The sequence below is a fragment of the Ammodytes marinus genome, assembly GCF_949987685.1.
Source record: "Ammodytes marinus genome assembly, chromosome: 20".
NCBI lineage: Eukaryota > Metazoa > Chordata > Actinopteri > Uranoscopiformes > Ammodytidae > Ammodytes > Ammodytes marinus.
This window is the reverse complement of record NC_137224.1, coordinates 22,368,443-22,394,601: the sequence shown is the minus strand read 5'-3', so window position 1 is coordinate 22,394,601 and position 26,159 is coordinate 22,368,443. Positions and strand designations below refer to the sequence as shown.

Sequence of the window (26,159 nt, the reverse complement as noted above, 5' to 3'; positions counted from 1 at the left end):
AGGCCTACAACTTATCCATAGGCTATAGCCTAAATAAAAAAAATACAAAACAGAAATGATTAGGCTACAGTTATTTCACTATTTTTCAGGGTCTTTTCAGTTGTTTTTGTTCTAGGCTTATATGATTTAGCAGTTCCTTTGAATATTTAGAGTTCATACTCTTCAGGGATTTGCAATATAACCAAAATTCATTCAAATAAAAGGTTTTAAAGATGAATGGTCTTTTCAAAACAATCTTCTGCTTGGAGATCTGCCCGTAGTTGCCAGGGGAAGTGACGACAGCGGAGAATGACAGCGATTACAGCGGAGGAGAAATTCGACAGTTGAGTGAAGCTGCGCAAGAAACGGGAGCCAAAGTCTATCATCGAAAATCCGTCTCCATCCGTATTATATTTGGCAATAATGACGCCCGAAACACGGAGGACATAATCTACGCCTTTCGTGCTATCGAACCATATATAAATTATAGGTGTTCGTCCTTGGGAAACATTAAAAACAGATGGTGAATTTTGTGTTGTTACAGAGAGCTGGGGATTCTGGGGGACAGCTGAGTGTGAATTAACGGAGGGGCTGTAAACCAGTTAGAGAAGGTGGAATATTTGTCGAGGGAACGTGAGTAAAAGGATATATTCTGAACATTTACGATTAAGCGACGTTATTTGTCAAGGTATCTTACATACGGAGCAATAAGACGTAAGGTTAGCTAAAGTCGAAATGGAGCTAAGAGTGGGGAACAGATACAGACTGGGCAGAAAAATCGGAAGTGGATCTTTCGGGGACATCTATTTAGGTGAGTAAAAATGTTATCCCCTCCAAGCAATCTTTCAAAACATTCATGTGGCCAAATCCTATTGGGTTCATGTCCGTGTTCGTTTTAACCTCCGTTTACGCTTGAAAGCTTCTTCTTCATGGCTAAATTGACCATTGAGAATTGTCAACTGAAATGATAACACAAGGGGGATGCGAGTTGAAATACATTGAGAAAAATTGTGACATTGAAGGCATCACAGAAAATGCACACCAGGGCTTTTTATCTGCTACTACTAAACCATTAAACAACATCAAACTATAACGCTACTTTGCTGACTACGATTCATCTCGTTGACCATAAAGGGGTTGAGATTGCATTGTGTAACTTTAGGCAGAACAAAGCAGTAGGTAGTGTGTAGGCTGATCCATTTCATGTCTTTTTTCTATTGTCATATTTGACATGGAGTTACTCTTGTAGTAAATGAGTCGTGTGAAAATGTTTGTGGTTGCAACGTGGGGCACTTTTTTTGTTCTCCAGTGGTTGAATGCATCAGGGCAACAGTCTTGTAAATAGAATAACTTGTCGGGAAATGTTTATTTACAAGAGTCAGTTAAGCCCTGCCCATTTAGTCTCAACTAGATGTTGGAGGAGGACTTGTCTCTTCTGTCTGATCACTGACCCTGTCATATGGTGTCTACATGTTGACATGTGACCTTTCTGTTGTTGACCAATGCTTGTATGTGCAATGGATTTGTTCAGTAACTGTCAGCTGTGTTGTAAACAGCCTACTAACATCCTTCCCCCTACATACTCAACATGTCTACATACTGTCTACTTAACGATAGTTTGTGTGTGTGAGGTTCGTCGGACCGTTTACACTGAAGTATACAGAAGCGATAAAGAATTAAAAGAACAGCCTTCCGTCTTGTTTGAAAAGACGCAATGCATTGTGTTGCGGTTGAGTAGGAAAAGTAGCCTATCGATCCATACACAAAAAATCTTCCCGGAGGTACTCATCCGGGGCATTTCTCGCCTACACAAACTTGCATGTGCAACCACAACATACTCAAATTGACGTCAAAATTAGCATGAGTCGGATGTTAGTATGGCTTTTCGAACACAGCCACTGAGCCGGGCCAAAGTTGGTGGGCCTGTGGGGCACAGCCCGAAAACACAGCCAAGGTGTCATCTTTTGACGTCACAAAAGATGTGGAAAAGTCCTTCACCTGTCCTACAGGATATTCCACTGACTGAAACAAACAAGATGTTAGATGGGGAGAAGATGACATGGTTGACGGCCCTTTGTGGTTGTTAAAGACTGAAGAGAGGTGTTGAAAATTCAAAGAAGACCACAACCCTGGTAGTAATAATTGATTCATTTTCAATCTATGAGTTTACCTATCATTTCATCATGTTGTCTGCGAACCCTTTTTTCCGAGAGGCAAAATTGGCAGTTAAAATTCACTGTCGTTGAGACAATAGGACTGAAACTCATCCTAAATATATTACATTCAGCTTTCAATTATGTTTCTTTAAACAATATCCTAATTGTTATTCGAAATAGACACAATGTAAGAAACATATGGTCGCACACTAAGGCCACTAGTTTGAATTCATTACAGTTTGCAGCTTTGCAGAAGGATCCCCATTAGATCACGGGATCAGAGATAAGTTTGACAAACTATGTGGTCATGTTTGCTGCTGCTCAGACTTTCTGCTTGTCAGTAAGCAATGGCCGCTGATAGGGATGCACATGACTAGTCGGTTAAACGTCCCCTGCCAGTGCTTCACTAGTCTCCACCAGAAATACTAGTCGGTTAGTATTAGTTGCCCATCACTTTGACTTCACTTGAACATAAAATGTGTGAGAATGAATGTGTGTGTTGGTATGGGCTTGTAAAAGAGATAAAAAGGTGAGAGCAGCACAAAGAAAAAGGCAAACAGTAGCCTACTACACTAACGTTTAACAAAACACTATAACGACACACTTAAAATAACGATCTCGGTCCATACAAAAAGCTGCTGGATAACTTGACGAAGCAGTTAGTAGTTCATAACTTTAGGGGCACAATGAAAATGTTTCAAGGGTCCACCGATTGCAATTTTTCTTGGCCCATCCCTATTGCTGATTTTGTAAAGAATCTGACCTGCCAATGCCGATTTTTGCAGATTTTGAACTGAACAGGAACTCTTCATGTCTCCTTCAAAATGAAAGTCAGCTCATGTTTCGCTAGTTAATCCGATCACGGCAAAATAGGCCAATCGGAGCACCACCTAGTATCAAATAACGTGTTTTCCTTTTATAATGAGATACGAGGAGACATGCTGGCAGAAAATGGCTAATTGTGTCAATTGGTAAGGTAATATACACTCACCGGCCACTTTATTAGGTACACCTGTTCAATGGTTTATAAAAACAAATAGCTAATCAGACGTGGTCAAGACAATGTACTGAAGTCAAACCGAGCATCAGAATGGGGGTTTAGGTGACTTTGAACGTGGCATGGTTGATGGTGCACAGCAGGATGGATCCATACTTTCATGTTGTTCACGCCAAATTCTGAACCTGCCATCTGAATGTCGTAGGGCTGTCCCTGACTCGGAATTTTCTCAGTCGAATCGGATCTGCCTGTTCAAACCAGAGATTCGACTATTTGTGATACTATTTGTCAATCAGAAAAGTGCATTGGAGTGAGATATTTGACCAACCCGAAAACAGTTGAAAACAGACTTTAAGACCACCGAAAACAGAGCTTAAAATAAACAACCTCTAGGTTGGATATATTTAAAAAATCAGTTTACGAGTGAACCGGGGAGTTGGAGTGCAGCTGAAGCGCGAGCGTGCCCGAGCCTCGGCGAGCCGGTGAGAGAGAAACAACACAGAGCCGGTGACGGCTGCAGAGAATGGCGATTCGCGCGAGTAAAAAAGACGAGATGCTCGCGGTCTACTGAGGCTTAATTGTTTCCAAGGCGACCTATCTTTATTACAGCACATAGCAGAATCAATAGGCATATATGGTGCGCAATTTGCACAGCGCAAACGTATAGGCTACAGGGTTCAACATAACTTTTTTTTCCTACTGGCCCGCCGGGCCAGTGGATCCGAGTTTTACTGGCCCCTTGTATAATTTCACTGGCCCTGCACACACTTTTTTTTTCTTCACAATTTAGTGTCAATAATTATAATACCTGTATTAGAAAAATAAAGAAAGATAACCAGATCTAAAGGGAATATCTATTTTATTTTAGTTAATTGCCTATATGAAATGTTGATATTGCTCATACACATAATATAAAACCAGGCAAACATATTGAATTAGAAGCCTACAACTGAAAGTATGTTAAAAGAGTCGGCCAGTATTTTAAAGTCCAGTAGTTTGATGGTTGTTTTTATTCTTGAATTTGGGCAGTTTAATGAATAGTTCACCTGCAGAAGTCATGTTCAAACATAAAAAAAAAATAAGAGATGAAGGTCTGATCATTCTTTGTGGTGTGGTAGGTTGTTTTTATTACTTTCTCTATATGCATTAGGGATGTGAATGTGTCGACCGAATGACCGGTTTTCCACTTGCGCTCAAGTTGACTTTAAAAATAGAATAGAAATCCGAAAATCAGTGGGTTATGCAGTTTTTTTATGGGAGATTTCACCGTGTACGGTTCACGTCTGGTCGTGAGCGCGCTGCAGGAGTGTCACTTCTCCATGAAGTGTCAGCTTCACATAAGAGTCCGGTGTGGGTCGGGACCATTTTTTCAAACTATTGATAAAAAACAATGCAGTGCAAAATATGCAGCATAGGCTACGTTAAACGCTCGTCTAAGACTATGAGGTTAAATCACCTTAGAAACACACAATGCCTTCGTCCGATCACAGCAGCGTTTCACCGTGTGATCTCGCCAGCGAGTGAGCAGTGTTGCCAACTTAGCGACTTTGTCGCTAGATTTAGCGACTTTTCAGACCCCTTTGGCGACTTTTTTTCAAAAAAGCGACAAGCGACAAATCTAGCTTCTTTTCTGGAGTTATTGGTGACTTTTTCGCCGAAGCAAATATCACTTTTAACGCTTCTCAACGAACAGCGGGAGCTTCCCGGCCCGTCCCCCGTCACAGAGCATTGACAGACGGCCCGGTCCTTGCGCAGCAGCCCCTCCCAGCTGCGGTCAGAGCAGGAGATACACCTCTCCGCTCGTGTTCCGTTAGCATCACTATTAGCAGTTAGCAGCTTTTCCCACCTCTTCTACGGTCTACGAGTAGTGCAATTCAAAATGTTATGCAGTGCTTTTCTAACCATGAGCATGTATGATTACTGCTAGACTTAACATTACCACGTTGGTTGTTTATGCGATTGTCACGTTCATAACACTAGAACCTTATCTATTCAAATATTACTGTATAAAACCCCTGTCTACAAATATGCAAATTAGGCGATGACGTCATCTACGAATATGCAAATTAGGTGATGACGTCATCTGGCGACTTCTAGCGACTTTTTGGACAGCCAATAGCTACTTTCCTTACTGAAGAGTTGGCAACACTGCGAGTGAGCCGCCGCGCAGATGAACTGTGGTTTGTGGCTAAAATAATAACCGGGGATATTCTCCCCGTTAGCGATTTCAATGGGAAAGACTTCCGCGATCTGATTGAATGTCTCGAGCCTGAAAACACAATGCCAAACTGCGCGACTATAGGAACTGTACAGTGAGCCGAGTCCCTCCGTTCGTTTCTGTCTACAACCGACACAATCACCGGAGACGCATTCACAGCGTTTAAATAACGCCTCTCATTTGTTTTACCATTGGGGCTTGGATGCAAATACTGTAACATTACGGCGGCAGCTAAAGGAAAAGCGCAGTTATCATTTTCTGCACCTCAACCTCTGCTGTGGGAAGAAAGAAAGGGGGCAGATTAAGTCGATTGATTTGTCGACTCGCAGGCTGACGGTAGGCAGCTCTGCCAACGGAGCGAGAGTGCTTGTTGCTCCGCCTGTCAAAACGCCCACGCATCGTTTGTCCACTGGCCTTTCATTAAAAAATATATTTTATATTAGGTTTATTATATTGAGTCTTAAATAAACACTGCTTTCATTCCGACTCTCAACGCGCATTTCAATGAACCATGATGTAGTCTACAAAAAGATACTGAACTGTGATTGGCCAGTCACTGGCCCGGGCGGGACAGTGACTGGCCAATCAACTTGCCCTGCATATGATTTTACTGGCCCCGGGCCATCGGGCTATACGTTATGTCGAACCCTGGGGCTACATCTGCTTAAGTTTTTTCTTTTGCCATTTCCTCACCACTCTTCTTCTATGGCGTTTGACTTGACGTGACACATTACCGCCACCTATTGCCCTGGCATGATAACGTCAGTGTTTTGCTCTTATTTTCTCTTTTATTATAATGTACACTGACTGAAAAAAAAAAAAAAAAAACGATGTTTCAACTTGAAGAATCTGCGTCGACTGCGGGGGTTCCCGACTGATGATTTGAATATTCGACTTTCAGGGGGCAGCCCTAGAATGTCGCAACTGAAATCGAGACTCATCAGACCAGGCATGATTTTTCAATCTTCTATTGTCCAATATTGGTGATCCTGTCAGAATTGTAGCCTCATTTTCCTGTTTTTAGCTGACAGGAGTGGCACCCGGTGGGGTCTTCTGCTGCTGTAGCCCATCTGCTTCAAGGTTGGTTGTGTTTTGCGTTCAGTGATGGTATTCTGCATACCCTGTTTGTGACGAGTGGTTATTTGAGTTACTGTTGCCTTTCTATCATTTCGAACCAGTATGCCCATCCTCCACTGACCTCTGACTTCAACAAGGCATTTTACGTCCGCACAAATGCCGCTCACTGGATATTTTTTTCTTTTTCCTACCTAGAGATGGTTTAGAGTGAAAATCCCAGTAATCAGCAGTTTCTGTAATACTTCTGGCACCCTCAACATTGCCATGTTCAAAGTCACTTTAAACCCTTTTCTTCCCCATTCTGTTGCTCGGTTTGAACTGTATGTGTAACAAGAAAATGAACCGCTGTACCTAATGAAGTGGACAGTGAGTGTACTTTACCAGTTTGTTTGCCGATAGTAAAGACAGGAGGTGTGCGTTGAAATGTAGTTCACCGAGTGGCCACTAAGAGGTGGCACCAAAACAGAGCAATTTGTCATTGACTCTGATGTTAAATATGCCGTTTTCACAGCATTATTAAACCTATTTTACGGCCTGGTCCAAAAAAACATTGTAATCTGTATGTTAAGGTCATATCTCCATGACAACACGGAGGGGGTGGGGCGCCCTTAGCTCAGTTGGTAGGGTGCCCCCCCCAGGCCGGGCCCAGCTGCAGACCCGGGAGAATTTTTTCGATTACGCTAGTTTTTAAACTATTAGAGGTTAAAATTTACGATTAATAACTGAGATCATCCCAGATGCTACATCCATTATACTTTCTATGGGGAAACCCTGCAATGGTTCAGTGCAGACCGCTATTCTCAACATTGTTCTTATTATACCAACCTTTTCCTTGAGGAAAAAGAAGCAGCTTGTTCTATATTTTGTAATATGTTTAATTCATTTATGTGCTCCTCTAAACATTTAAAAGTAGGCACAAATCATTGTTTAAGTTACAAATGTTTGTAAAGCGCTGACGTTGTGGAACCCTGCTGTTGCGTAATGGACTGGGTGGACAAGCATGAGCAAGAGTTGTTCACAGAGACATTTTGACATGTTGAAGCAGGAATGAGCTGTTATGAAATGAATGTCTGTATTGAATTTAGGTGTGGCAGTTCCAGGAAGTGAGTCCACTGGCTCACAATTTGGACACAAGTGGGAACAAAGTGTGCCCCAAACTTAGGGGTTCCTTAACATTGAGAGTACATTGTGTCTTATCAGGTCAGCACTTTCCCATTGTGAGTATGATGGAATGCATTGATGATGTTGAACATAGGTGTGTGTGTTCTTGTGATAGTCATCCTAATGCAAAACAAGCCTTTCCCTGAATTGAAACTAAAGCAGTTGCTTAACACACGTATGAATCATCACATGGGGGGCGCCCTACCAACTGAGCTATTGGCACCCCCACAACCTGGTGACTACTTAACCCAACATTCACCTCCCCTGCTGCCAGCTCGGGCAGAGATTGGGGTGTGTTCTGCTAGTATTGCCTGATGTCATTCTGCATCATCCATGACATCATCTATTTGTTGCAGTGTTGTCCTTTGAAACAATCCCTGCGTTCCAAATCACATCATTTTTCTTTTTACTACACTACATACTAAAGTACAGAAGAGTTTAAGGGCCACAGGAGAGAGAAAAAAATCAGATAAGGAAGTATTTTTTTTGTTATGTCGAAATGTCAAGAATAAAGACGAATACTCCAAAATGCTATTGGAGTTAGTGGAGCATTTATGCATTTTCAGCATAATACAATTGACGTGCATGTATTGGGACATCCTAAATCTTTTTCTGGCATACTAAATAGTAGGGGTGAGAAAAATAATCGATTCTGCGAAGCATCGCGATTCTCTCTCGAACGACTGAATCGATTCAGGTAAATTAATAATCGGAATAAAAAAAAATTTAATTTGATTTGTAAATACTAGTACTTCCTGCGCCACTGCACATACACACCACACATTTGCGAGTTTTTAACAAAAGTGGCGACAAAAGGGCTGAGAGCAGCAAACCCATATAACCTGCACTGGCTTTGTGTCTGTTTACGTTTTTGTATGAGTGCTGAATTCCAAGCCATACTTTTTGCAAAATAAAATAATAGAATAGAAATCCTATAGAAACATGATTTACAAGATTAGAAAAATAAAACCTGAATCGGTTTAGTTTTTGAATACTTCCATATTGTGTTGAAATGCAAGCTGCATTGATTATTGCACTGTTCATAGAAAGTCATATTTGTGACAAGAAAAGCTTTTTCTCTAATACAATATTAGAGAAGGCAATTCATCTGTTGATTGTATTTAATGATCATTACAAAAGTAGGAAGTTATTAGCAAACTCTGAGTAGCAAACTCAGATGTGTATATAAATATTTTAGAAAATCACACATGGGTAGGTATACATGTACATAAAAAATGTTTTGCATCAAGATGCATTGAGAATTGATTTTGAATCGAATCGTTGACCTCTGAATTGGAATCGTAAGGTGCCAAGAGATTCCCACCCCTACTAAATAGTAGGGAAGTATGGGGATTGGAACGCAGGGATGGTTCTTTGTTCTGGGAATTGTCTTCAATGGCTCTACGACATGACCCCTATGCTACCATGCTGCCACAATATTTAGCATCTAGCAAGCACATCTAGGAAGTGGAACCAGACAATATTAGGTTAATTTTTTTTTTAAATGATCCATTGATTCTTGTAGTTGTTGTCTGGCTATTTTCTGTCAACCAACTGAGTAACCCGCAAGGAATCTCAGCACTAATACACATTAATTTGCCAGTTTATTCGTTACACCTAGCTTAAATCAAAGCAGTGTAAAAATGCCACAGTAAATCTACTTTTCCCGAAGGTGTCAATGTTGTGTTTTGTTGAAGCAGTCTAAGCCGTTAATTTAATGTAATGATCATTTTTGGGGATGTAGTGTGTGATGCTCTTCTGCCATGTTTGAATATTACACATTTTTCCACGCCCTTGCAGTCCGTATCAGTAGTCTTTATATGGAAGCAGTCAATAGAACAAGCCTGCTAGTTTACTGTATATGGCTCAACACCTAATTATTGAAGTGAACTTCTCCATGTTCACGCTCCATCCAGAGCACTAAGGTCCTCCAACCAGCTGCTCCTGGACGTGCCCAAAACAAGGCTCAAAACTAGGGGCGATGGAGCCTTCTCTGTTGCAGCTCCAACACTGTGGAACAGATTGCCATTTGAAATAAGATCTGCTGCCACAACTGATCAGTTTAAATCCTTGTTAAAAACCCACTTCTTTTCCTCGGCTTATATCTCTAGTTGAGAGGGTTCTATCCCAGCAGTGTCTACTAGAAGATTTTACTATTGTTTTGTGTTTTAATTTATTATTTTAATTCTTGCTTGTATGTGTCTTTATGATGTTTTGGATGTAATGTATTTTACTTAATTTACTGCACAGCACTTTGGTCCGCCTCGGCTGTTATACATGTGCTGTATAAATAAAGTTGACTTAAAGGTGCAGTGTGTAATATGACATCATCAAGTAAGTTCTAGAAAGTTCTAGAATGCAACACTCCCTGGGTAACCCCAACCCTTTCGAATAATAACAGAAGCTACAGTGGCCTTCAAGGACAAGAACAATTCTAAATTTTAAACAATGCACCTGATGACATTTCAACTATGACACTTTCAAAATGGTGGCACTAGGCCTTGGTCCAAAATATACAGAAATATGGACATATATGAGACCCTTTCTAAGGGAAAAAATTATAATTCAAAACAAAACATTAGCTATTATGCACTAAATTAAATGTACTTATGGATATTATAATTACTTTCTACAAAATCTGCTAGGAAATAAAACCCAAAATTCTACACACTGCAGGTTTAACTAGTTGACTTGTTTGACCTTTCCTACCGGTACAAGGTTCCTCCAGATAGAGGTGGATTCTCATTGTTTCTTCAGTGCAGCGACATGCCTAGACTTGTTCTGTCATAGTCACTTAGGTCTCAGTTTTGTGTAGGAATATATTAGGATTAAAAAAGTTGAATATCTGAATATGCATCTTTAAACTTGAATTGAGTGAGAAATACATTAATATCATTTCAAAAGAATGGCACCCCTGTATTAGCAACCTCTCAGTGTAAAGGGAATATTTGGGATTGAGACGTGTCATTAATACTATAATTTGAAAGAGAAAACGATAATGTTAATTCCAGCATGACAACGCAGGCCTATGTCGAGTAGTAGGCTATATTACTATTTTTTTTTGTCACCTAATTTTTCACCATAAATGTGTTTTCATCCATACGAAACAGTTTGCCATTTTACATTAATAAGCAACATCGGGCGAGTCTTTCGAGCAAGACTTATCAGAAGTGGCGAGCGATCTTCAATAAATTAACCTTTAGGTTTTACTTGCTTTTGAGTTTGGGGAAATATATTGTCATGGGTCGATGTAAGTTCTCCAAGGGCTTCAGAACCATTTATTTATATAAAAAGCATCTAACTATTTGTATTTGAATGTTAAATATAGACTGAAAAATCTAACAAGAGTCTGGAAAAGTATGGCATTTTGGAATGGAAAATGTGTATGAACCCTGAACATAGCCGCTGATCACATAAAAAATGTAGCATGTGAAAACCCCACCAGCAATCTATTGGAAACAATGTTTCATCTTACTCAAGGTAATGCACAGCTTTTGTTACGTTTGTATTGGTAACAGTTAAAGAAGTAAGTCAGCAGGTGATATTTCCCAACTTTTCTCAGATCAGATGTAAGTTATCTGTATAGCTAAGGTTGCCGCTGGTTGTAAGTCATTTTTGTAAACTCAGCCTAACACAAATCACTTTTTCCTTCTTCCAGGCACAGACATTTCAGTGGGTGAGGAAGTCGCCATTAAGTTGGAATGTGTGAAGACCAAACACCCCCAGCTCCACATCGAGAGCAAGATCTACAAGATGATGCAAGGAGGAGGTGATATATCAGGGACTGTCTTTCCTCCATCCGAGCATCTCACCGTCTCCTCACTCTTTCCCCCATCATTGAACACCACCCCCCCCCCCCCTTTAAAAGAAGAAAAAATATATTATTTTATTATAGCGTCAAATAACAACATAAGTCATCTGTCTACGGTTTATTTTCCTATAGAACAGCTGCTATTTTTGATCAAATAAACTAAACAATAATTGTATTTAACTCATTGATGTGCAGGTAGTTTATACTACAGCGTTGCTTTTCTCCCCCCTATGCACCGTTTTGTGAAGGTTGGGGCTATACCGCTGGCACACCCACACACACACCCACAGTCAGAGACGGATAAGAGAACTACACGTGTTACGTTAAAGTACAAGAAAGTTCAAAAGCGAACAAGTAAATTATAAATTGAGCTACGTCAACCCCAACCTTCTGAAAGCAGCAAAAATATCAGCGTTTATTAAACACACCCAACGTGAATCTAGTGCCAGTGTTAGCTCTGCTGCTTGAGATCTTAGAGCCTGCATGGCGATCTCAATAAGTGGACCAGAGGTGTCTGACTTTTTGAAGTTTCTCAAAACAGCCTGTCCTAAGCCAAATAAGTGAGATTTTGAATGTAAATGTCTAAACTAACTAAACTAAATCAATTGTAAGATAATGTTGTAAAAATATATATACAAAAAAAGCATTTTAAGTAAAATACTTTTTGAATTGCTGTTGTAAACCCCTGTTGTAGATTTGTTGTAAAATCTAGGGGAACACCGATTTCCTCTTTGTTTCCTTCTCTTTTCAAAGTCACACACTATTGTTTTTCTCCTCTCACCCACCACTGTCTTCCTCATTCATACACGATGGAGCAGCACAATTTCAACATGTTTTTCTGTCAATGCTGAGTAAACGGTGTAGGAATTGTTTTCTAGAAAATCCCTTATTTAATGCAACTGAAAGTAGCAGGACAAATCATTACAAATTGTATAGTGTAATAAAATATGGAATAGTTTCTCATTTATACAGCATGCATGGTCTTAAGCAAGTGACGCACACAATCAGTAGGTGTGTCCCGTAGACTAGCTGTTAGCGTTGTTAACATTGTCACATCATGTTTCTTTCAGTGGGCATTCCAACAATTAAGTGGTGTGGGGCAGAAGGCGACTACAATGTGATGGTGATGGAGCTACTGGGGCCCAGCCTGGAAGATCTCTTCAACTTCTGCTCTCGCAAGTTCAGCCTCAAGACAGTCCTGCTGCTGGCTGATCAGATGGTAAGGCTGGCCCACCCACTCACTCCTTAAGGCTGTATCTCACTGGGATGCGACTGTCCGCGAGGGAGTCTCTAAACTGTCTTGAAGCGTTCGCGGGGGTCTCAATTTCCTCGCATGAGTCGCTTGAATTTTGAACATGTTCAAAAAATGTATGCGACAAATATACTCTCAAAATAGTCTCAGAGAGGTCGCAGGTGTGTCGCACGCGTCGCAAACCCTTCTCGATTTAGTCTCCGCGAGTCAGAAAGTGCGAGAAGTCTGAGACAACTTTGCGAGGGTTTGGCGACATATGAAACTAAATTGCGACTGATTTGAGACAAAAATCAGACTGACATTCCGTTTGTGCGACGCTCGCCAGACGTTCGTGAGACATAAATGCGAGCTCCCGGCAAGTTTTGGCCAGGACATTCGCAAACGTGTTGTGAGGAACCAAGTGAAAATTGTCGCTAATTCGCATATTTTCTCCAATTTTGTGTCTCCAACTTGTCGCACACTGTTGCAGCCCAGTGAGATAGGTGCTTTACATATGGAGGTTATCACACCTTCTACAACTAATGCACAGCAGCTCAAAGTGACAGCACAAAGGCACCCTTTTTTCATTATTTGGATTATTTCCGACAAAGTTATTTGGTAAAGTCTATATTTCTGGACGTATGAGTAATGTCAGGGTCATCCAGTTTAGACAGTTAACGCATTCAGCCTTTGTTTAACCCTCTCAACTTGTTTCCTTCTCCCCCCTCCATTATAGATCAGTCGCATTGAGTACATTCACTCCAAGAACTTCATCCACAGAGACGTGAAGCCCGATAACTTCCTGATGGGACTTGGCAAGAAGGGCAACCTGGTCTACATCATTGACTTTGGCCTGGCCAAGAAGTACCGCGACGCTCGCACACACCAGCACATCCCCTACCGCGAGAACAAGAATCTGACTGGCACTGCCCGCTACGCCTCCATCAACACACATCTGGGGATTGGTATGAAAGACACATTACGCCATTTTTTATTTTAAATTTCTTTCTCTCTTGAGAACAGAAATAAGCCCTTTCCTTTTGTGTGGTCTCCCTCTACAGAGCAGTCGAGGCGTGATGACCTGGAGTCTCTGGGTTATGTTCTTATGTATTTTAATCTGGGCTCGCTGCCTTGGCAAGGCCTCAAGGCTGCGACCAAGAGGCAGAAATATGAACGCATCAGCGAGAAGAAAATGTCCACCCCCATTGAGGTGCTGTGCAAGGGATACCCCTGTAAGTCTCAAACCAGTTGATACAAGTCTAATGATTTCATAATTCCATATTGACTCATTCGTTCCATCAGCTGAACAATATTCTTCCCTCTTTCCCCCCAGCTGAGTTTGCCACCTACCTGAACTTCTGTCGCTCCCTGCGCTTCGATGACAAGCCCGACTACTCGTACCTGAGGCAACTCTTCAGGAACTTGTTCCACAGACAGGGCTTCTCCTATGACTATGTGTTTGACTGGAACATGCTCAAGTTTGTGAGTTATCAATCCTAATATCTGAACAATATAGCTTTTAAACATCAACTGTAGTGTAGAGCTCTGTGCCTTCCTGTAGACAGCCTCCATGTTACATGTCCTGTTGTATAGGTAGGAGGTTGTCCCTGCGTTCCGATCCCCATACTTCCCTACTATTTAGTATTCTAGAAAAAGATTTAGTATGTCCCAATACATCCACGTCAATTGTAGTATGCTGAAAATACATAAATGCCCCACTAACTCTGTAGCATTTTGGAGTATTCGTCTATGTTCTTGACATAATTAAAAAACATCTTCCTCATCTGATTTTTTTTTATTTAGAACTAAGTGTGTGTGTGTTGTAACTCTTAAGTTGATTGTTTGTTGTTGTCCCACCCAGGGAGCTAACCGTGCAGCAGAGGAAGCAGAGAGGGAGCGTAGGGACAGAGAGGACAGGTTAAGACACGGCAGGAACCCAGGAGCCAGAGGCTTACCGGCTGCTTCAGGACGACCACGAGGAGCCCAGGAAGGAGCCCCGCCTACCCCGCTCACCCCCACCTCACACACGGGTACTTTCACCCCAGCCATCATCCCCACACAAATAGCCAGCATTGTAAAACCATGTCTTTAAGGATTTTAAGATTTCAAGACTAGATTCCATTGGTTTACACAATGTGTTTTTTTTTAGCTCTGACTTAAACCCTGCACTGCAACACTTATTTCCACAAGCTGATAGTCTTTAATGATCAGTTTCAGTTGTCATTTTATATTATAGCATGATATACTTTTCACATACTTTTATTTTATTTCTCGAATAATAAAATAGAGTAAATGGCAAAATGCTTAAGATGTAACTACACAAAATTCAGAAACTTGAATTGAAAATGTGCTAAAGGCTTGGACACACCGGGCCGACTACCGGCCGTCGCCAGAAAATGGAGTCTGCCGATTCATTCAGCTCCATTCTCCATGACGTGGTCAAAAAAGTACACGCCGACTACTGACTTGCCGTACTTCCGCTTGCGCTGGATGTCATTAAGTAGCTGTTATCATAGTGTAGGCTGTCATTAAAACCGAGAGAATGCATGCTGCAGACACACACACACCTGTGGCCGCTCCTTGCCCAAACTACCTTGACTATTTCTGAGAACGTCATGCACGGACAATCTAATGCTATGTGCTGATTGTGTTTAGCCTACAGAACTATCCAAACATTCTCCGATCCTATCGATAGCTTCCTAAATCATGTTTGACAAAAGTGAAACTAATATCTGCTCCGCTGCTGTGGCAGACTCTCCGACGACGCCCGATTAGCGTTCGGTGTGTCCTGGCCTTAAGAGTGACCATACCTATTAGTGTAGAATGTGATGAATAGTAGCTGAAGGTGTTTTCTTTGGTGTGTGATCTCCAGCGAACACGTCTCCACGGCAAGTGTCTGGTCTGGAGCGAGAGAGGAAGGTCAGCATGAGACTGCACCGCGGAGCTCCTGTCAACGTGTCATCATCAGACCTGACAGGACGACAGGACACCTCCCGCATGTCCACCTCACAGGTACAAGACACGCTTTCCTCTTGTAGTGTCTCCTTAACCACTAGACTGGCCAGAAAGAGCAAAGTCTACTAACTGTAGCTCATTCCAGCTCAGGAATAGTTTGATTCTTTTTATTCTTTTAGCTTGTCGAGTCACCCTTGGGTTCAAGACGAGGTAACAGAAACCATTTCTTTCACTGTGAGCGCATTTAAGAAGAGTCAATGGACGAAGGTCACTCATCGCGGGGTTAGCTTAGCTCAAATAAACTTAAATGAAATAAAATAAACTTTACAATATCACTAAATGGTCCTATGTGCTTGTCGGGACTTTTTTATTTCTTGCCCTTTATGTCGCTCTTATACTCTTATACATACGTTTTGTATCGTTGACCTAATGACAAGCACACCCCGTGGTGGATTGCGTATGCGCACTGTTCGTTTTCTTCCGGTATGTATTTGATTCTAAGATGGCATTCAGTGCAAAAAATATGGAGCCCAACATATAGTGGTAAATACGTCCCAACCAAGCACACAGGATCCTCCTCACTGTCGGCAGAGGCAGGCTAACACTACCTATTGACTATTGTATTTGAGCTAAGCTAACTATCGATGAGCGACCTCTGCCCATTTCCTCTTCACAAATGCATGCAGTTAAAGGAATGGTTTCTGTCGCCTTGTCTTGAACCCAAGAGTGAGGCAACACGCTTAAAAAAATACATGTTCAACTATTCCTTTATGTAGAAGGCTTCTAATATAAGATAGGATTTTTTGTTTTATCTTAGAAGCCTTCTTCTGAATCCCAGTAGGAAGCTTTGTACTAACCAGTAGCAGGTAGAATTCAACTTTGACCCAATGGAAGTGTGTAAAATGCCATGACACATTAGTCTCTGAATAGTGGAGAGTGATGCTCATGGTTTTTAGTCGACGTGATTTCTGTCACACAGGACTCAGACGCAGAGCAGCAGCAGAAGACAGTTCTAGGTGAATATGTGTTAACAGCACATTAGCCCTATGGCTTGTTGTATGTATGAGAGACAGTAGTTTTCTCCAGGCTTGTGTTAGATGGTTCCAGAATGTGGGTTGTGACTTGATATATTGGGCCTTCTCTCTCCCCTTCCCTCGACCTCAGAATAGCATTCCCTACGAGCATCACGCCAAGTAGACGCTCGCCACGTCCTTGTGTGACGGCGGCAACACATGGTGAGTCCCTTTGTCCCTGACGCACCAGGGATGCATGGCTCCAACCTCCAGCTTCACACTGCTGGGCTGCTGCCTCACTGTCTGTTCGCTCAGGGTTCTCTTTAAACAGCCAACTGTCGGCCATTTTAACTCCAATTCCATCACCTTCTCTAAAATAGACAGAGGCTCCAGAAGAATACATCAGGTGGCATTGCCTGGAAGCAGAAGTAAACACAACACAAGTTGCTCAGCCATTCACCAGTGAGCTGAATTTGTTAATGAGACTTAAGGCGAGACACAGCTTCGAAAACCTCTCTCATGGTAGTGTAAATCAAAGATCCAAAATATACATTTAGGTGTTTATTTGACTCGTCTGAGTGCGTCTGTATATTTCTCCTAGACAACCATCTTTAACGGCCATTATCACAACATTAGTTTTTCTCAATGCTCGGAACCAAAAATCTCAACTTCTAAAGCCCTTCAACTAAACTTTCCATAATCTGTTCTGTAAGAAAAACCTTGTGACACTAATGTAAGTAATCAACTGGCAAAACTGTAAATCAGTTAGAAATGTTACCCGCCGTGTCTCGCCTTTTAACAGGAACATATGATTGAACAATCCCATCACAGTTGTCAGGTAGCACATGCACCAGCCTAAGTCTCATTTAACAGACACTGAGGGTGCAGTCCTCTTGTGAACTGGAGTGGACACAATGCATCGTAGTGCACCAGTCTTCAGAATGTAACTCCCTTATTCTCTACTCTAGGATGGAGTAAAGGTTGAAGCACTGCCCCTTTTAATCCGCTCTGTGGCTTGTTGCTTGCTCTGTTGGTTTGCTGCCTGAGGCCACACTGATCCAACGGCAGGCTCGACAGCTACTGCATCCTAAACCCCTTCATACACCCACCCTCCCAGCCTCGCTTGGTGCTGTCCAGTGTTATTTCCCCTGCAGATCTCCCAGGATCCCTGGTACCTCACTCCCCAACACTTGCATGATATTGAGAAAATTAACAGTTCAGCTCTCTAATGGCTCTGGCTGAAAGCATGTCAGCTTTTTGGATGGGGGGAAAAAGTCTGTCTAAAATGTGTCTTCAATGTCCCCCAAGTCCTTTTAGTACAAATGGTGTCTTCACTGACAGCGGTTCCTGTTCCTAGTAGTGGCAAGTTGTGTTAGTTTCCAGAGACAAACCCTGGTAATAACCCTACACATGACTTCCAACATGGATGACAAGTAGATTGGTCAAACTCGGCTCACCCATGTAGGCCTTTTCCACTACAGGGACTTTACAAGCCATAATATAGGGTGTCACCATTGTCACAGGTTCCCCAGCAATATTGGTATTGTGTTGGTATTTTTTTTAAATTCATGCGATAATTGCAAGTGATAGAGTTCTCCACGTGTCCTCTGATTGAGAAGCAAATAAAGCAATAGGACTGTCTATCGGCAAGAATCTGGTGATACCAAACATACCGGTATTCTGATAACAGGGGTGACCATATGATAGATAGTGAAATATTGGGATACTATAGACAAGGTGATATATTGCTATTTTCTTTCAAAATTCAACTTATTGAGAGAATCTCTTGAATATGAAGAAACACTGTTCTACGCTTAAACAGATAGTTTATGTTCATTTAGAGGAATTGGTCAATTCTACAAACGTGAGAGTTAGCGGCGCGCCCGAGCCCTGTACGCTTGCAAACTATTCAGTCACACTGCACTCTACTTTTACTCTACATCTACTCTACTCTACATCTACTTTACCCTACTCTATAACCCTTAAAATATGACTTATGCAATTATGCTATTAGGCTAACGAAAAGTAGATGTAGAGTAGATGTAGAGTAACAGTAGAGTAAATATGATTTAGGCAATTATGCTATTAGGCTAACGAAAAGTAGATGTAGAGTAGATGTAGAGTAACAGTAGAGTAAATATGATTTAGGCAATTATGCTATGAGGCTAACGAAAAGTAGATGTAGAGTAGATGTAGAGTAACAGTAGAGTAAATATGATTTAGGCAATTATGCTATTAGGCTAACGAAAAGTAGATGTAGAGTAACAGTAGAGTAAATATGATTTAGGCAATTATGCTATGAGGCTAACGACGTTCACCTACAAAGCAGTGAAAAACAAATGACTGTTTGTGATGGGGTTGTCTGAATGACAGTGAAAAACAAGGCAGAACCTAATATACCTAAAATGCTGGTTATGGAAAGCTACTCTGCTACAGTGGATCAGCTAATGTTAGCTTCAGCTCAACCCAAGAATATTCTGTGGACTTTGGTCCCCGACTACTTCCAGTGTGTGGTCACTACACACAGGTCCCTCTACACAGCCATTATGGACTGAAGGAACAATAACAGTGACCAATAATTATTCTCAACATAATACAGTCAAAACCGAAATTATTCATTCCCCTGAATAATTTTGGACATGCCACTTTTTGTTCATATGTAAATAAAAGCTGAAATTTTTTTTTTTTCCCACAATGATGCCTCTTGTACATCGTCTTATCTTTTGGGAGAAGCCTGTGTCATTTCTAGGGTTGCTGAAATTTCCCGAAATGGCCCCTTTTCAAATCCCGGGATTTCAGAGCTCCTCACGGGATTTCCCGGGATTTCCCGTTGAAACCATTATTGCCCTTTAATACTACTTTAATGGGACTAAATCAATGCCAATAGATAAATAAATGCAGCAGAACAAGGCTATATTACATCACGTTTTATTTCTACTTAAATAACATGAAGAAAAGCCATTCAAATTAGGCAAAATATTTTCCAGAAGTTAAATAGGCCTATTGAAAACGGTGTTTTTATGAAGAAAATACGAAAAATGTTTCACAGAGGTTCAATATCAAAACATGGCCAAAAAACGGTGTTTGGCGAACAAATGTATTTCAAACAATCTATTTTTATTTCTATGAACGAAATCAGTTTAAATTGAATATTTTCCAAAGGATAGGCAAATAACAAAAAATGCACTACCGATTGCTCTTAACGTGTGAAATAAGACATGACAGAACTAACAGCCTATTCAAACTGACACGCTAAGCAAGATTACTTTCCAGCTTTCCTTTCTTTTACTTTCATGAAGTGTGACTTCAAGAAACACTGCTCAGCCTGTTTCTGAGCTTTGTCACGAACTGACCGCACACCGAGAACGCTCTCTCTTCCACGGACGTCGGCTGTATGGTGGAAAGTGCAGAGTAGAGCTGCTGCAGGTGTTTGGGTCGCTCTTTGGTTGCCTCGAAGAGCGCAAACTCGTTTGAAATTATTTTGTGGAGGTCATTCCCATACCTCTGGTCTGGCTCGGGACATTGCATGCAGTCATTAGCCTCGTTCGACTTGGAGCCGTCTTGCTCAGACCTGCGCAACTATGAAGCCCGTCTTGCTGAGCGCACAACAAAAATGCTGTGCGCTCAGCAAGCCGAGCGTCATAATTGCGCAGGTCTGAGCAAGACGGCGACATCTCTAACGAGGCTAATGACTGCCTGCTGCAGATGTGCAGTAAGGCTCTGGGTCATCGTCTGCTCGCTTGGCTCTGGCTGATACGCATATTCTTGGGTATCATCAGACTCTTCCTCGGACACAGCACTTTCAGTATTGTAGAGGCGCTGGTATTTCGTATGCCTGCCTGTCTAAAAAATACATTTCACACAAAATATTGTGTAGCCTTTGTTTTATTCATTTTAGCTTATTAAAAAAAATATCCCCCCTCAAAAAAAAACGAAAAAAAAAAAAAAAACGGGAGGACGGGTCCCGCGGCCAATTTCCGGTACTCCCGGACTGACTCATTTCACGGGAATCCCGAAATCCCGGGACCCGTCCAGCAACCCTAGTCATTTCCTATCAAGAAAAGGCTTGCTAGTTTCATAAAAGTAACTTTAAAGATCTCCTATTATACTACTTTTCTGCTCTTAATTTCTCATTAATGACTCCTATAGAGCAACCTGACACGAATCACAGCACAAAAAACTATGTAGATTTTCGGGAAACTCTTCCTCTCATCTGGAGGCTCTCAGCTTACTCTGTCAACACCTGCTGTGTCTGAAATCGCGCACTTACGTAAGTGCACTTACATTGAGTGCACTTTATTATCCCTACAGTACACTTACTTATAGACACAGTGCTCTCATTTCTACTGTGCACTGTCCAAACTGCCGTCGCGCACCTACCGGAAATGACTTTGCATTTTGACGGTTCTTCTTCGGTGGTATTTTTTTCTGCTTGCGTTACCGATAGCCAAAACAGACACGTAAGTCACCGAAAAACAAAACAAATGTGTAATTTAACTTTTGCAGAGCACGTCCGTCTCCACGGTTGCTTCAAGCTCCTCTATTTTGATTAGAATGTCCCGCCCCTCTCCGGTACGTAGGCAAGATGGTGGCCGTTGAGTGTGGAAAGTATCCATCGCTCCACACTCAAGTTTTAGACCGTTTTGAGTGCACAACCGAGGAACTTACAGTGCACTGCATTTTGGCACACTCTCCGGTTTTGCGCAAAGTGCACTCAAAAAAGTAAGTGTAAGTACAGAAGTGCGCGATTTCAGACACAGCATCTCCGCCCCCTCGCCCCCTCCTGCAAACCCCACTCCGTTGTGATTGGTTACCTTCCGGAAGACTTTCAGCGCAAGGGGCAGATTTGAGCAGGCAGGTGGGGGCATGGCAGGAACGTGGAAAAATACATGGAAAAATCCAGATTGTTCTACGTAGATAAATCCCAGAAATTTGAATAAAGTGAAACTCTTTAAGTCAAAATTTGCCAGGGGTATGAATAATTTCGGTTTTGACTGTATATTGACTCTTAAATATTATTTTTATAAATATAAATCTATCTTAGTTGTTTCATCATTATTCTGGACTGATTGTACCCAGGGCTTGGCGTTATGAACAACCCAAACAGTGCTTTCCATATTGAATTGGGAGCAGTTGTTTGGAGAAGCCTTTGTGGTTTTGGTGCTGTGCTGCATCATTAGTGGTTAACCCCATCGCTGGCTGCTAAAGCTCACTCACCACATCAAACGCCTGCAGCTGCTTCACAGCTCTGCCACTAATCAATACACGCTTTGACCTTTACCCAGCTTTGGAGCTTGATGCAATTCTGCCTGATGCTGTAAGCCTTCTCATTTGTATCCAAGTGTATGCATTTCTCCTTTGAACTGCCAATTAAGAGCACAATGAAAAGAAGTGGAGAACATTGTGCTAAGTCAGAAATGTTTGTGATATTGTCATTTTGTACCAATCGACCATCCCTCATTCTAACCCTGTGGCTGTTCCTTAGTTATCAAGTTTTTCCGTCTTTTTTCATAATGTAGCTTATAATTATTAAGTATATTATGGATTTTCCGTGGTTACATTTGTGGCTTGAAAATGCATTTAGACTGTAGATGAATGTAAAGGCTCTTTATACATGTCCCAAAGCAGTGAGGGAGGCATATGTGGAAAGCTGAATTCATTCAGTGATTCAGACCCTTTGTAGTGCTATTTCTGACCCTCCATCTCCCTGTCCCGTGTGTCCTCTAGATGGTGTCCGGTGTACCTCCTGCTGGTCTCCATCTGCTAGCGCCTCGATGAGCCCCCTTCCCACAATGCAACCTGGCGGACCAAGCCCTGAAGCATTCTGACAAAATACTGCTACCACCACTATTAATTACTACTACAGCGACCATCGGAAGCCAGCTTCTGACTCCACACAAAACTGCTTTCCTACTGACTGCTCTGTGAGCTGCTGAACTGCTTTTCCCTCCTTTAGAGTATCTCTCTCTTTTTCTCTCTCTCTCTCTCTTTTTAGCTATCTCTCTCGCTCCACTTTCTGTGTGTGGGTCCGACCTCCTGAAACATTAAAAGGTGTCGGACCTTAGAAACAGTTGTGTGTGTGTGCACTGTTTGAGGAGACATTTTGCACAGCCCTCCACACTGCCCCCACCCACCAGATTGTTACTGTGGGGGCAGTCAGTGCTTTTGTCCAGGGCAAAGATGACAACCAAGCAACCCGTTTTCTAGGACAATGACAAAAACAACAGTTGACACCACTCTGGCTCTTCTTTCGTCATTGATGACCCCTACATTTCTAATGTCACTGTCTGCTAGTTCATACCTCATTAAAAAAAAATGCTCTTCTGGCTTTTTTTGCAGTAAGGTGTTACCAGCAGTTCTTCATTGTATGTATGTGTGTGTGTATATACTGTGTATGTGTGGGTAGTTTTTGGGGGCGTGATGCTTTGGATTTGGTATTTGCAGTTTACATTCCCATCCCCTACCTGCCACCGTTCCTGTTTTTTTTTAAACAATCAACCAACCACTGATTGCTCTCTTCAGTAACTCTATAGCCATTTGTATTCAATCTAAAAGAATCTACTTCTTTGCATGCTTTAGAGGTGAGTTCTACAGAGTCAGGTGTGAGGGCTAGTTGAACCCACGGATTGTACCAAACATCTGTTGTTTGGTATCTTGTGGTGCAGGAGGCTGTGTATTGACGCTTTGGTGTACTGCCCAATGAGCCCTGTTTCCTTTTTGCTAGTGTTTTCGGTACATAAAGAAGTGCACTTCAAGGAGGGGAGGGGGGGCAGGACATCATTGGACATACTACACCCAGATGTCCATTCACTGTGTACAGATAAACATTCATTTTTGTTTTCTTTCTGATTTGTATTCATTTGAAGCTGTGAAGTAGCCGTAAATAGTGACGTGTTAATGTTTCCCGATATTATCTTTTGTCTTTTGCACTGACCTGTAGGGAAAGGTCGGGACATGAATTTGTTCAGCTTTGGTCCAGGAAGCTGCAGGTTTGATCAGCCAATGAGGTGTAGCACTCTCTCCCTCCCTTCACAACCATGGAGTTCTTATTATAGAGGGAAGAGCTGTTGCACTGAATGTTAAAAAGACATTTTCTATGAACTATTGCTCCTTCTTTCACGACTACTGCCATCAGTAAGAGAGGTTCAGTGATCCTGCACCATCTGAAATATACTGTCAATGGCACGGTAAAAAAAAAAAAAAGCATTCTTTATGAATCTTTACATCAATAATGAAACTCTTTTCTCTGTTGAGGAGGAAGCTGACCCATCATTTCACTGGTGTTTTTCTATTGAACTCAAAGCGGTCATGCGTGGCTGTGATGACCTAACTCCAGCGTGTATGTACAGTAAGATTGAACTGGCCTGTTGTAAGAAAAAAAATAATTCCTTGCTGCAGCTCCTCACTCTGCATTTTTTTTTTTGTTTTACCCCCTGACCCTTGTGATCAGCCCCACTCTCTCTCTCAACACCTATTGAATTATGTAAGCAACCAGATCAGCAAGATTCAGTTTCTCACATTTATATTTGACACTGTATTTGTGTACTTAAAAACAACTGTAAATAAATGAATTACTTGTACCCTATTGTGTCATTACTTAATAGTCCCTGCATTCCAAATCACATACTTTCTTTTTACTACACTACATACTAAAGTACAGAAGAGTTTTAGGGCCACGGAAGAGAAAAAACAATCAGATAAGGATTTTTTTTTTTCATGTCGAGAAATGTCAAGAATAAAGACGAATACTCCAAAATGCTATTGGAGTTAGAAGGTCGTTTGTGTATTTTCAGCATACTACAAATGACGTTCATGTATTGGGAAATCCTAAAAAAAATGCTTGCATACTAAATAGTAGGGAAGTATGGGTATTGGAACGCAGGGAGTGTCTGTGAATGAATCAGTGGATCTCAATGACCAGAAGGGGGTGCTACAGCAAACATACAAGGCTCCATCCATTCACACAATAAAATAGATTTATTTCAGACAAACAGTTATTGCGTAGTTGACGGTAATGGGTGTGTGCGCTGCATTTCTTCACCCAAGCAACTTGAGCTTCCTCTTCAGTGTTGAGTATTACATCAAACACAGACGGAGGCTACAGAGCACATAGATCACAGCATCTGTAACACACTAACAAACAGCAGGCTCAATTGTTGAAGCATCAACACTTTAACAGAGTGGTAAGTACCGCGCACATCAGGACACACATTCACCAACCAAGTAGACACTGCACCTCAAGTTTTGTTCCAGTATCCTACAGACAAATGCATCAAGCAGCAATTTGGATGACGTCTTGAGAATATGGCACACCACAATCATGGAACAAGCAACAAACCCAAAAAGACAGCAATGGGTGTACTGCACAGCTTCAATTTGTTGTAATACTTAATGTATGTCTTAAATATTAAGTTGGTTAATGTTGTTCTTTTTTTAAATATGAGCTGTCATCCTGTTGTTACATAGGCCAATAAATAGCTTCAATAAATAAATTATAAGAGTGCCCCACACAACAGGTGTGTTAAGTCATTGCTGAACTTTAGAGCAATTCTGGTCTCACAAAAGTCAACCTACCAGCTTTCAACAGCATCTCAGTCATTATACATGAATTTAGAAGCTAAATATGGTGGCCTAAGCATATACATGATTACATCAGGGCTGTGACGTTTTACAACATTTTTACAAGGAGACGGCACTCAACACAAACCATTACACACATTCAGAACTCTGCTGGTATACCCTCAAGAAACACACACACACACACACACACACACACACACACACATTAATATTAGGCGACATATGCAGTGAGATGTGGTTGAAAGCTCCAGAAAAAGCAGTTGTGTGGACCATGACTTACGTTTTTTTTTTAACTTGAATCCTTAATGCAGCAAATCAAGCTCTATCTGTGTAACGCTTTGAGAAAGGTTACTGTACATACTGTTTTTGTTTTGTTCTAGAGAGCAGGGCACAGAAGTTCTCCTGACCCTAAAAAGCTGGTATTTGCATAAGTAAAGTACAGAATCACATCAACAAGTTGCATTTAAAAAAAAAACAATTCAGGTGAAACCAGTTCTTAAAGGTGGAGTCAGCCGATTTTGGAGAATGCTTGCTATCAAAATCAGTTTTTGTCAAAATCAGTGAATATCTCCTCACGATCCACCACTCACCATACTACCATACTATACTATCCATTCACCATACTATGTGTGTGCTGGGCAAAACTCCAGTATTAATACGCAGCCTAGACTCTGTACACTCAGTGCACACGCATTACGGATCGCGAGGAGATATTCACTGATTTTGATCAAAAAGCGATTTTGACAACAAGCGTTCTCCAGAATTGCTGACTTCCACCTTTAATGGACCCTCTCTGCCCTTGCAACCGTTTATCTCACATCCATTTCCATGTTAAGGGCACAAAACCAACCCTACTACTGTATTTTCTAACCCTACTTTGTTCCCTCTCACTCTCCGTGCGGACCACAGATCTTCCTTGGTACTTGTTCTCTTGCTGAACACAGTTAAGTCTTTTCCTCATCACACACATATTCATCATTC

At 41.5% G+C, this 26,159-nt stretch overlaps 1 protein-coding gene across 3 annotated transcripts; it reads left to right on the top strand.

Annotated features, from left to right (window-relative positions):
* The first annotated feature begins 317 nt into the window (after positions 1-317).
* Positions 318-24,178, top strand: csnk1db (casein kinase 1, delta b). Of its 3 annotated transcripts, XM_080048642.1 has the most exons (11): positions 318-790; positions 11,247-11,357; positions 12,470-12,618; positions 13,367-13,595; positions 13,692-13,862; positions 13,964-14,112; positions 14,492-14,660; positions 15,503-15,642; positions 16,565-16,601; positions 16,755-16,820; positions 22,326-24,178. In XM_080048642.1, the coding sequence occupies exons 1-11, from the start codon at positions 715-717 to the stop codon at positions 22,424-22,426; spliced, it is 1,398 nt and encodes a 465-aa protein (XP_079904768.1). In that variant the 5' UTR covers positions 318-714; the 3' UTR covers positions 22,427-24,178. The 3 variants fall into 3 exon arrangements, with proteins under 3 accessions (XP_079904768.1, XP_079904770.1, XP_079904769.1); XM_080048644.1 differs by lacking the exon at positions 16,565-16,601 and having other exon boundaries at positions 16,750-16,820; XM_080048643.1 differs by lacking the exons at positions 16,565-16,601; positions 16,755-16,820.
* Positions 24,179-26,159: the final 1,981 nt, after the last annotated feature.

What these genes read in the sequence shown, in the direction of transcription:
- csnk1db (XM_080048642.1), top strand. Translation starts at nt 715, where the DNA reads ATGGAGCTAAGAGTGGGGAACAGATACAGACTGGGCAGAAAAATCGGA. An exon ending in TTTCGGGGACATCTATTTAG is followed by an intron (nt 791 to 11,246) that starts GTGAGTAAAAAT and finishes TCCTTCTTCCAG; the next exon opens with GCACAGACATTTCAGTGGGT. An exon ending in TGCTGCTGGCTGATCAGATG is followed by an intron (nt 12,619 to 13,366) that starts GTAAGGCTGGCC and finishes CCTCCATTATAG; the next exon opens with ATCAGTCGCATTGAGTACAT.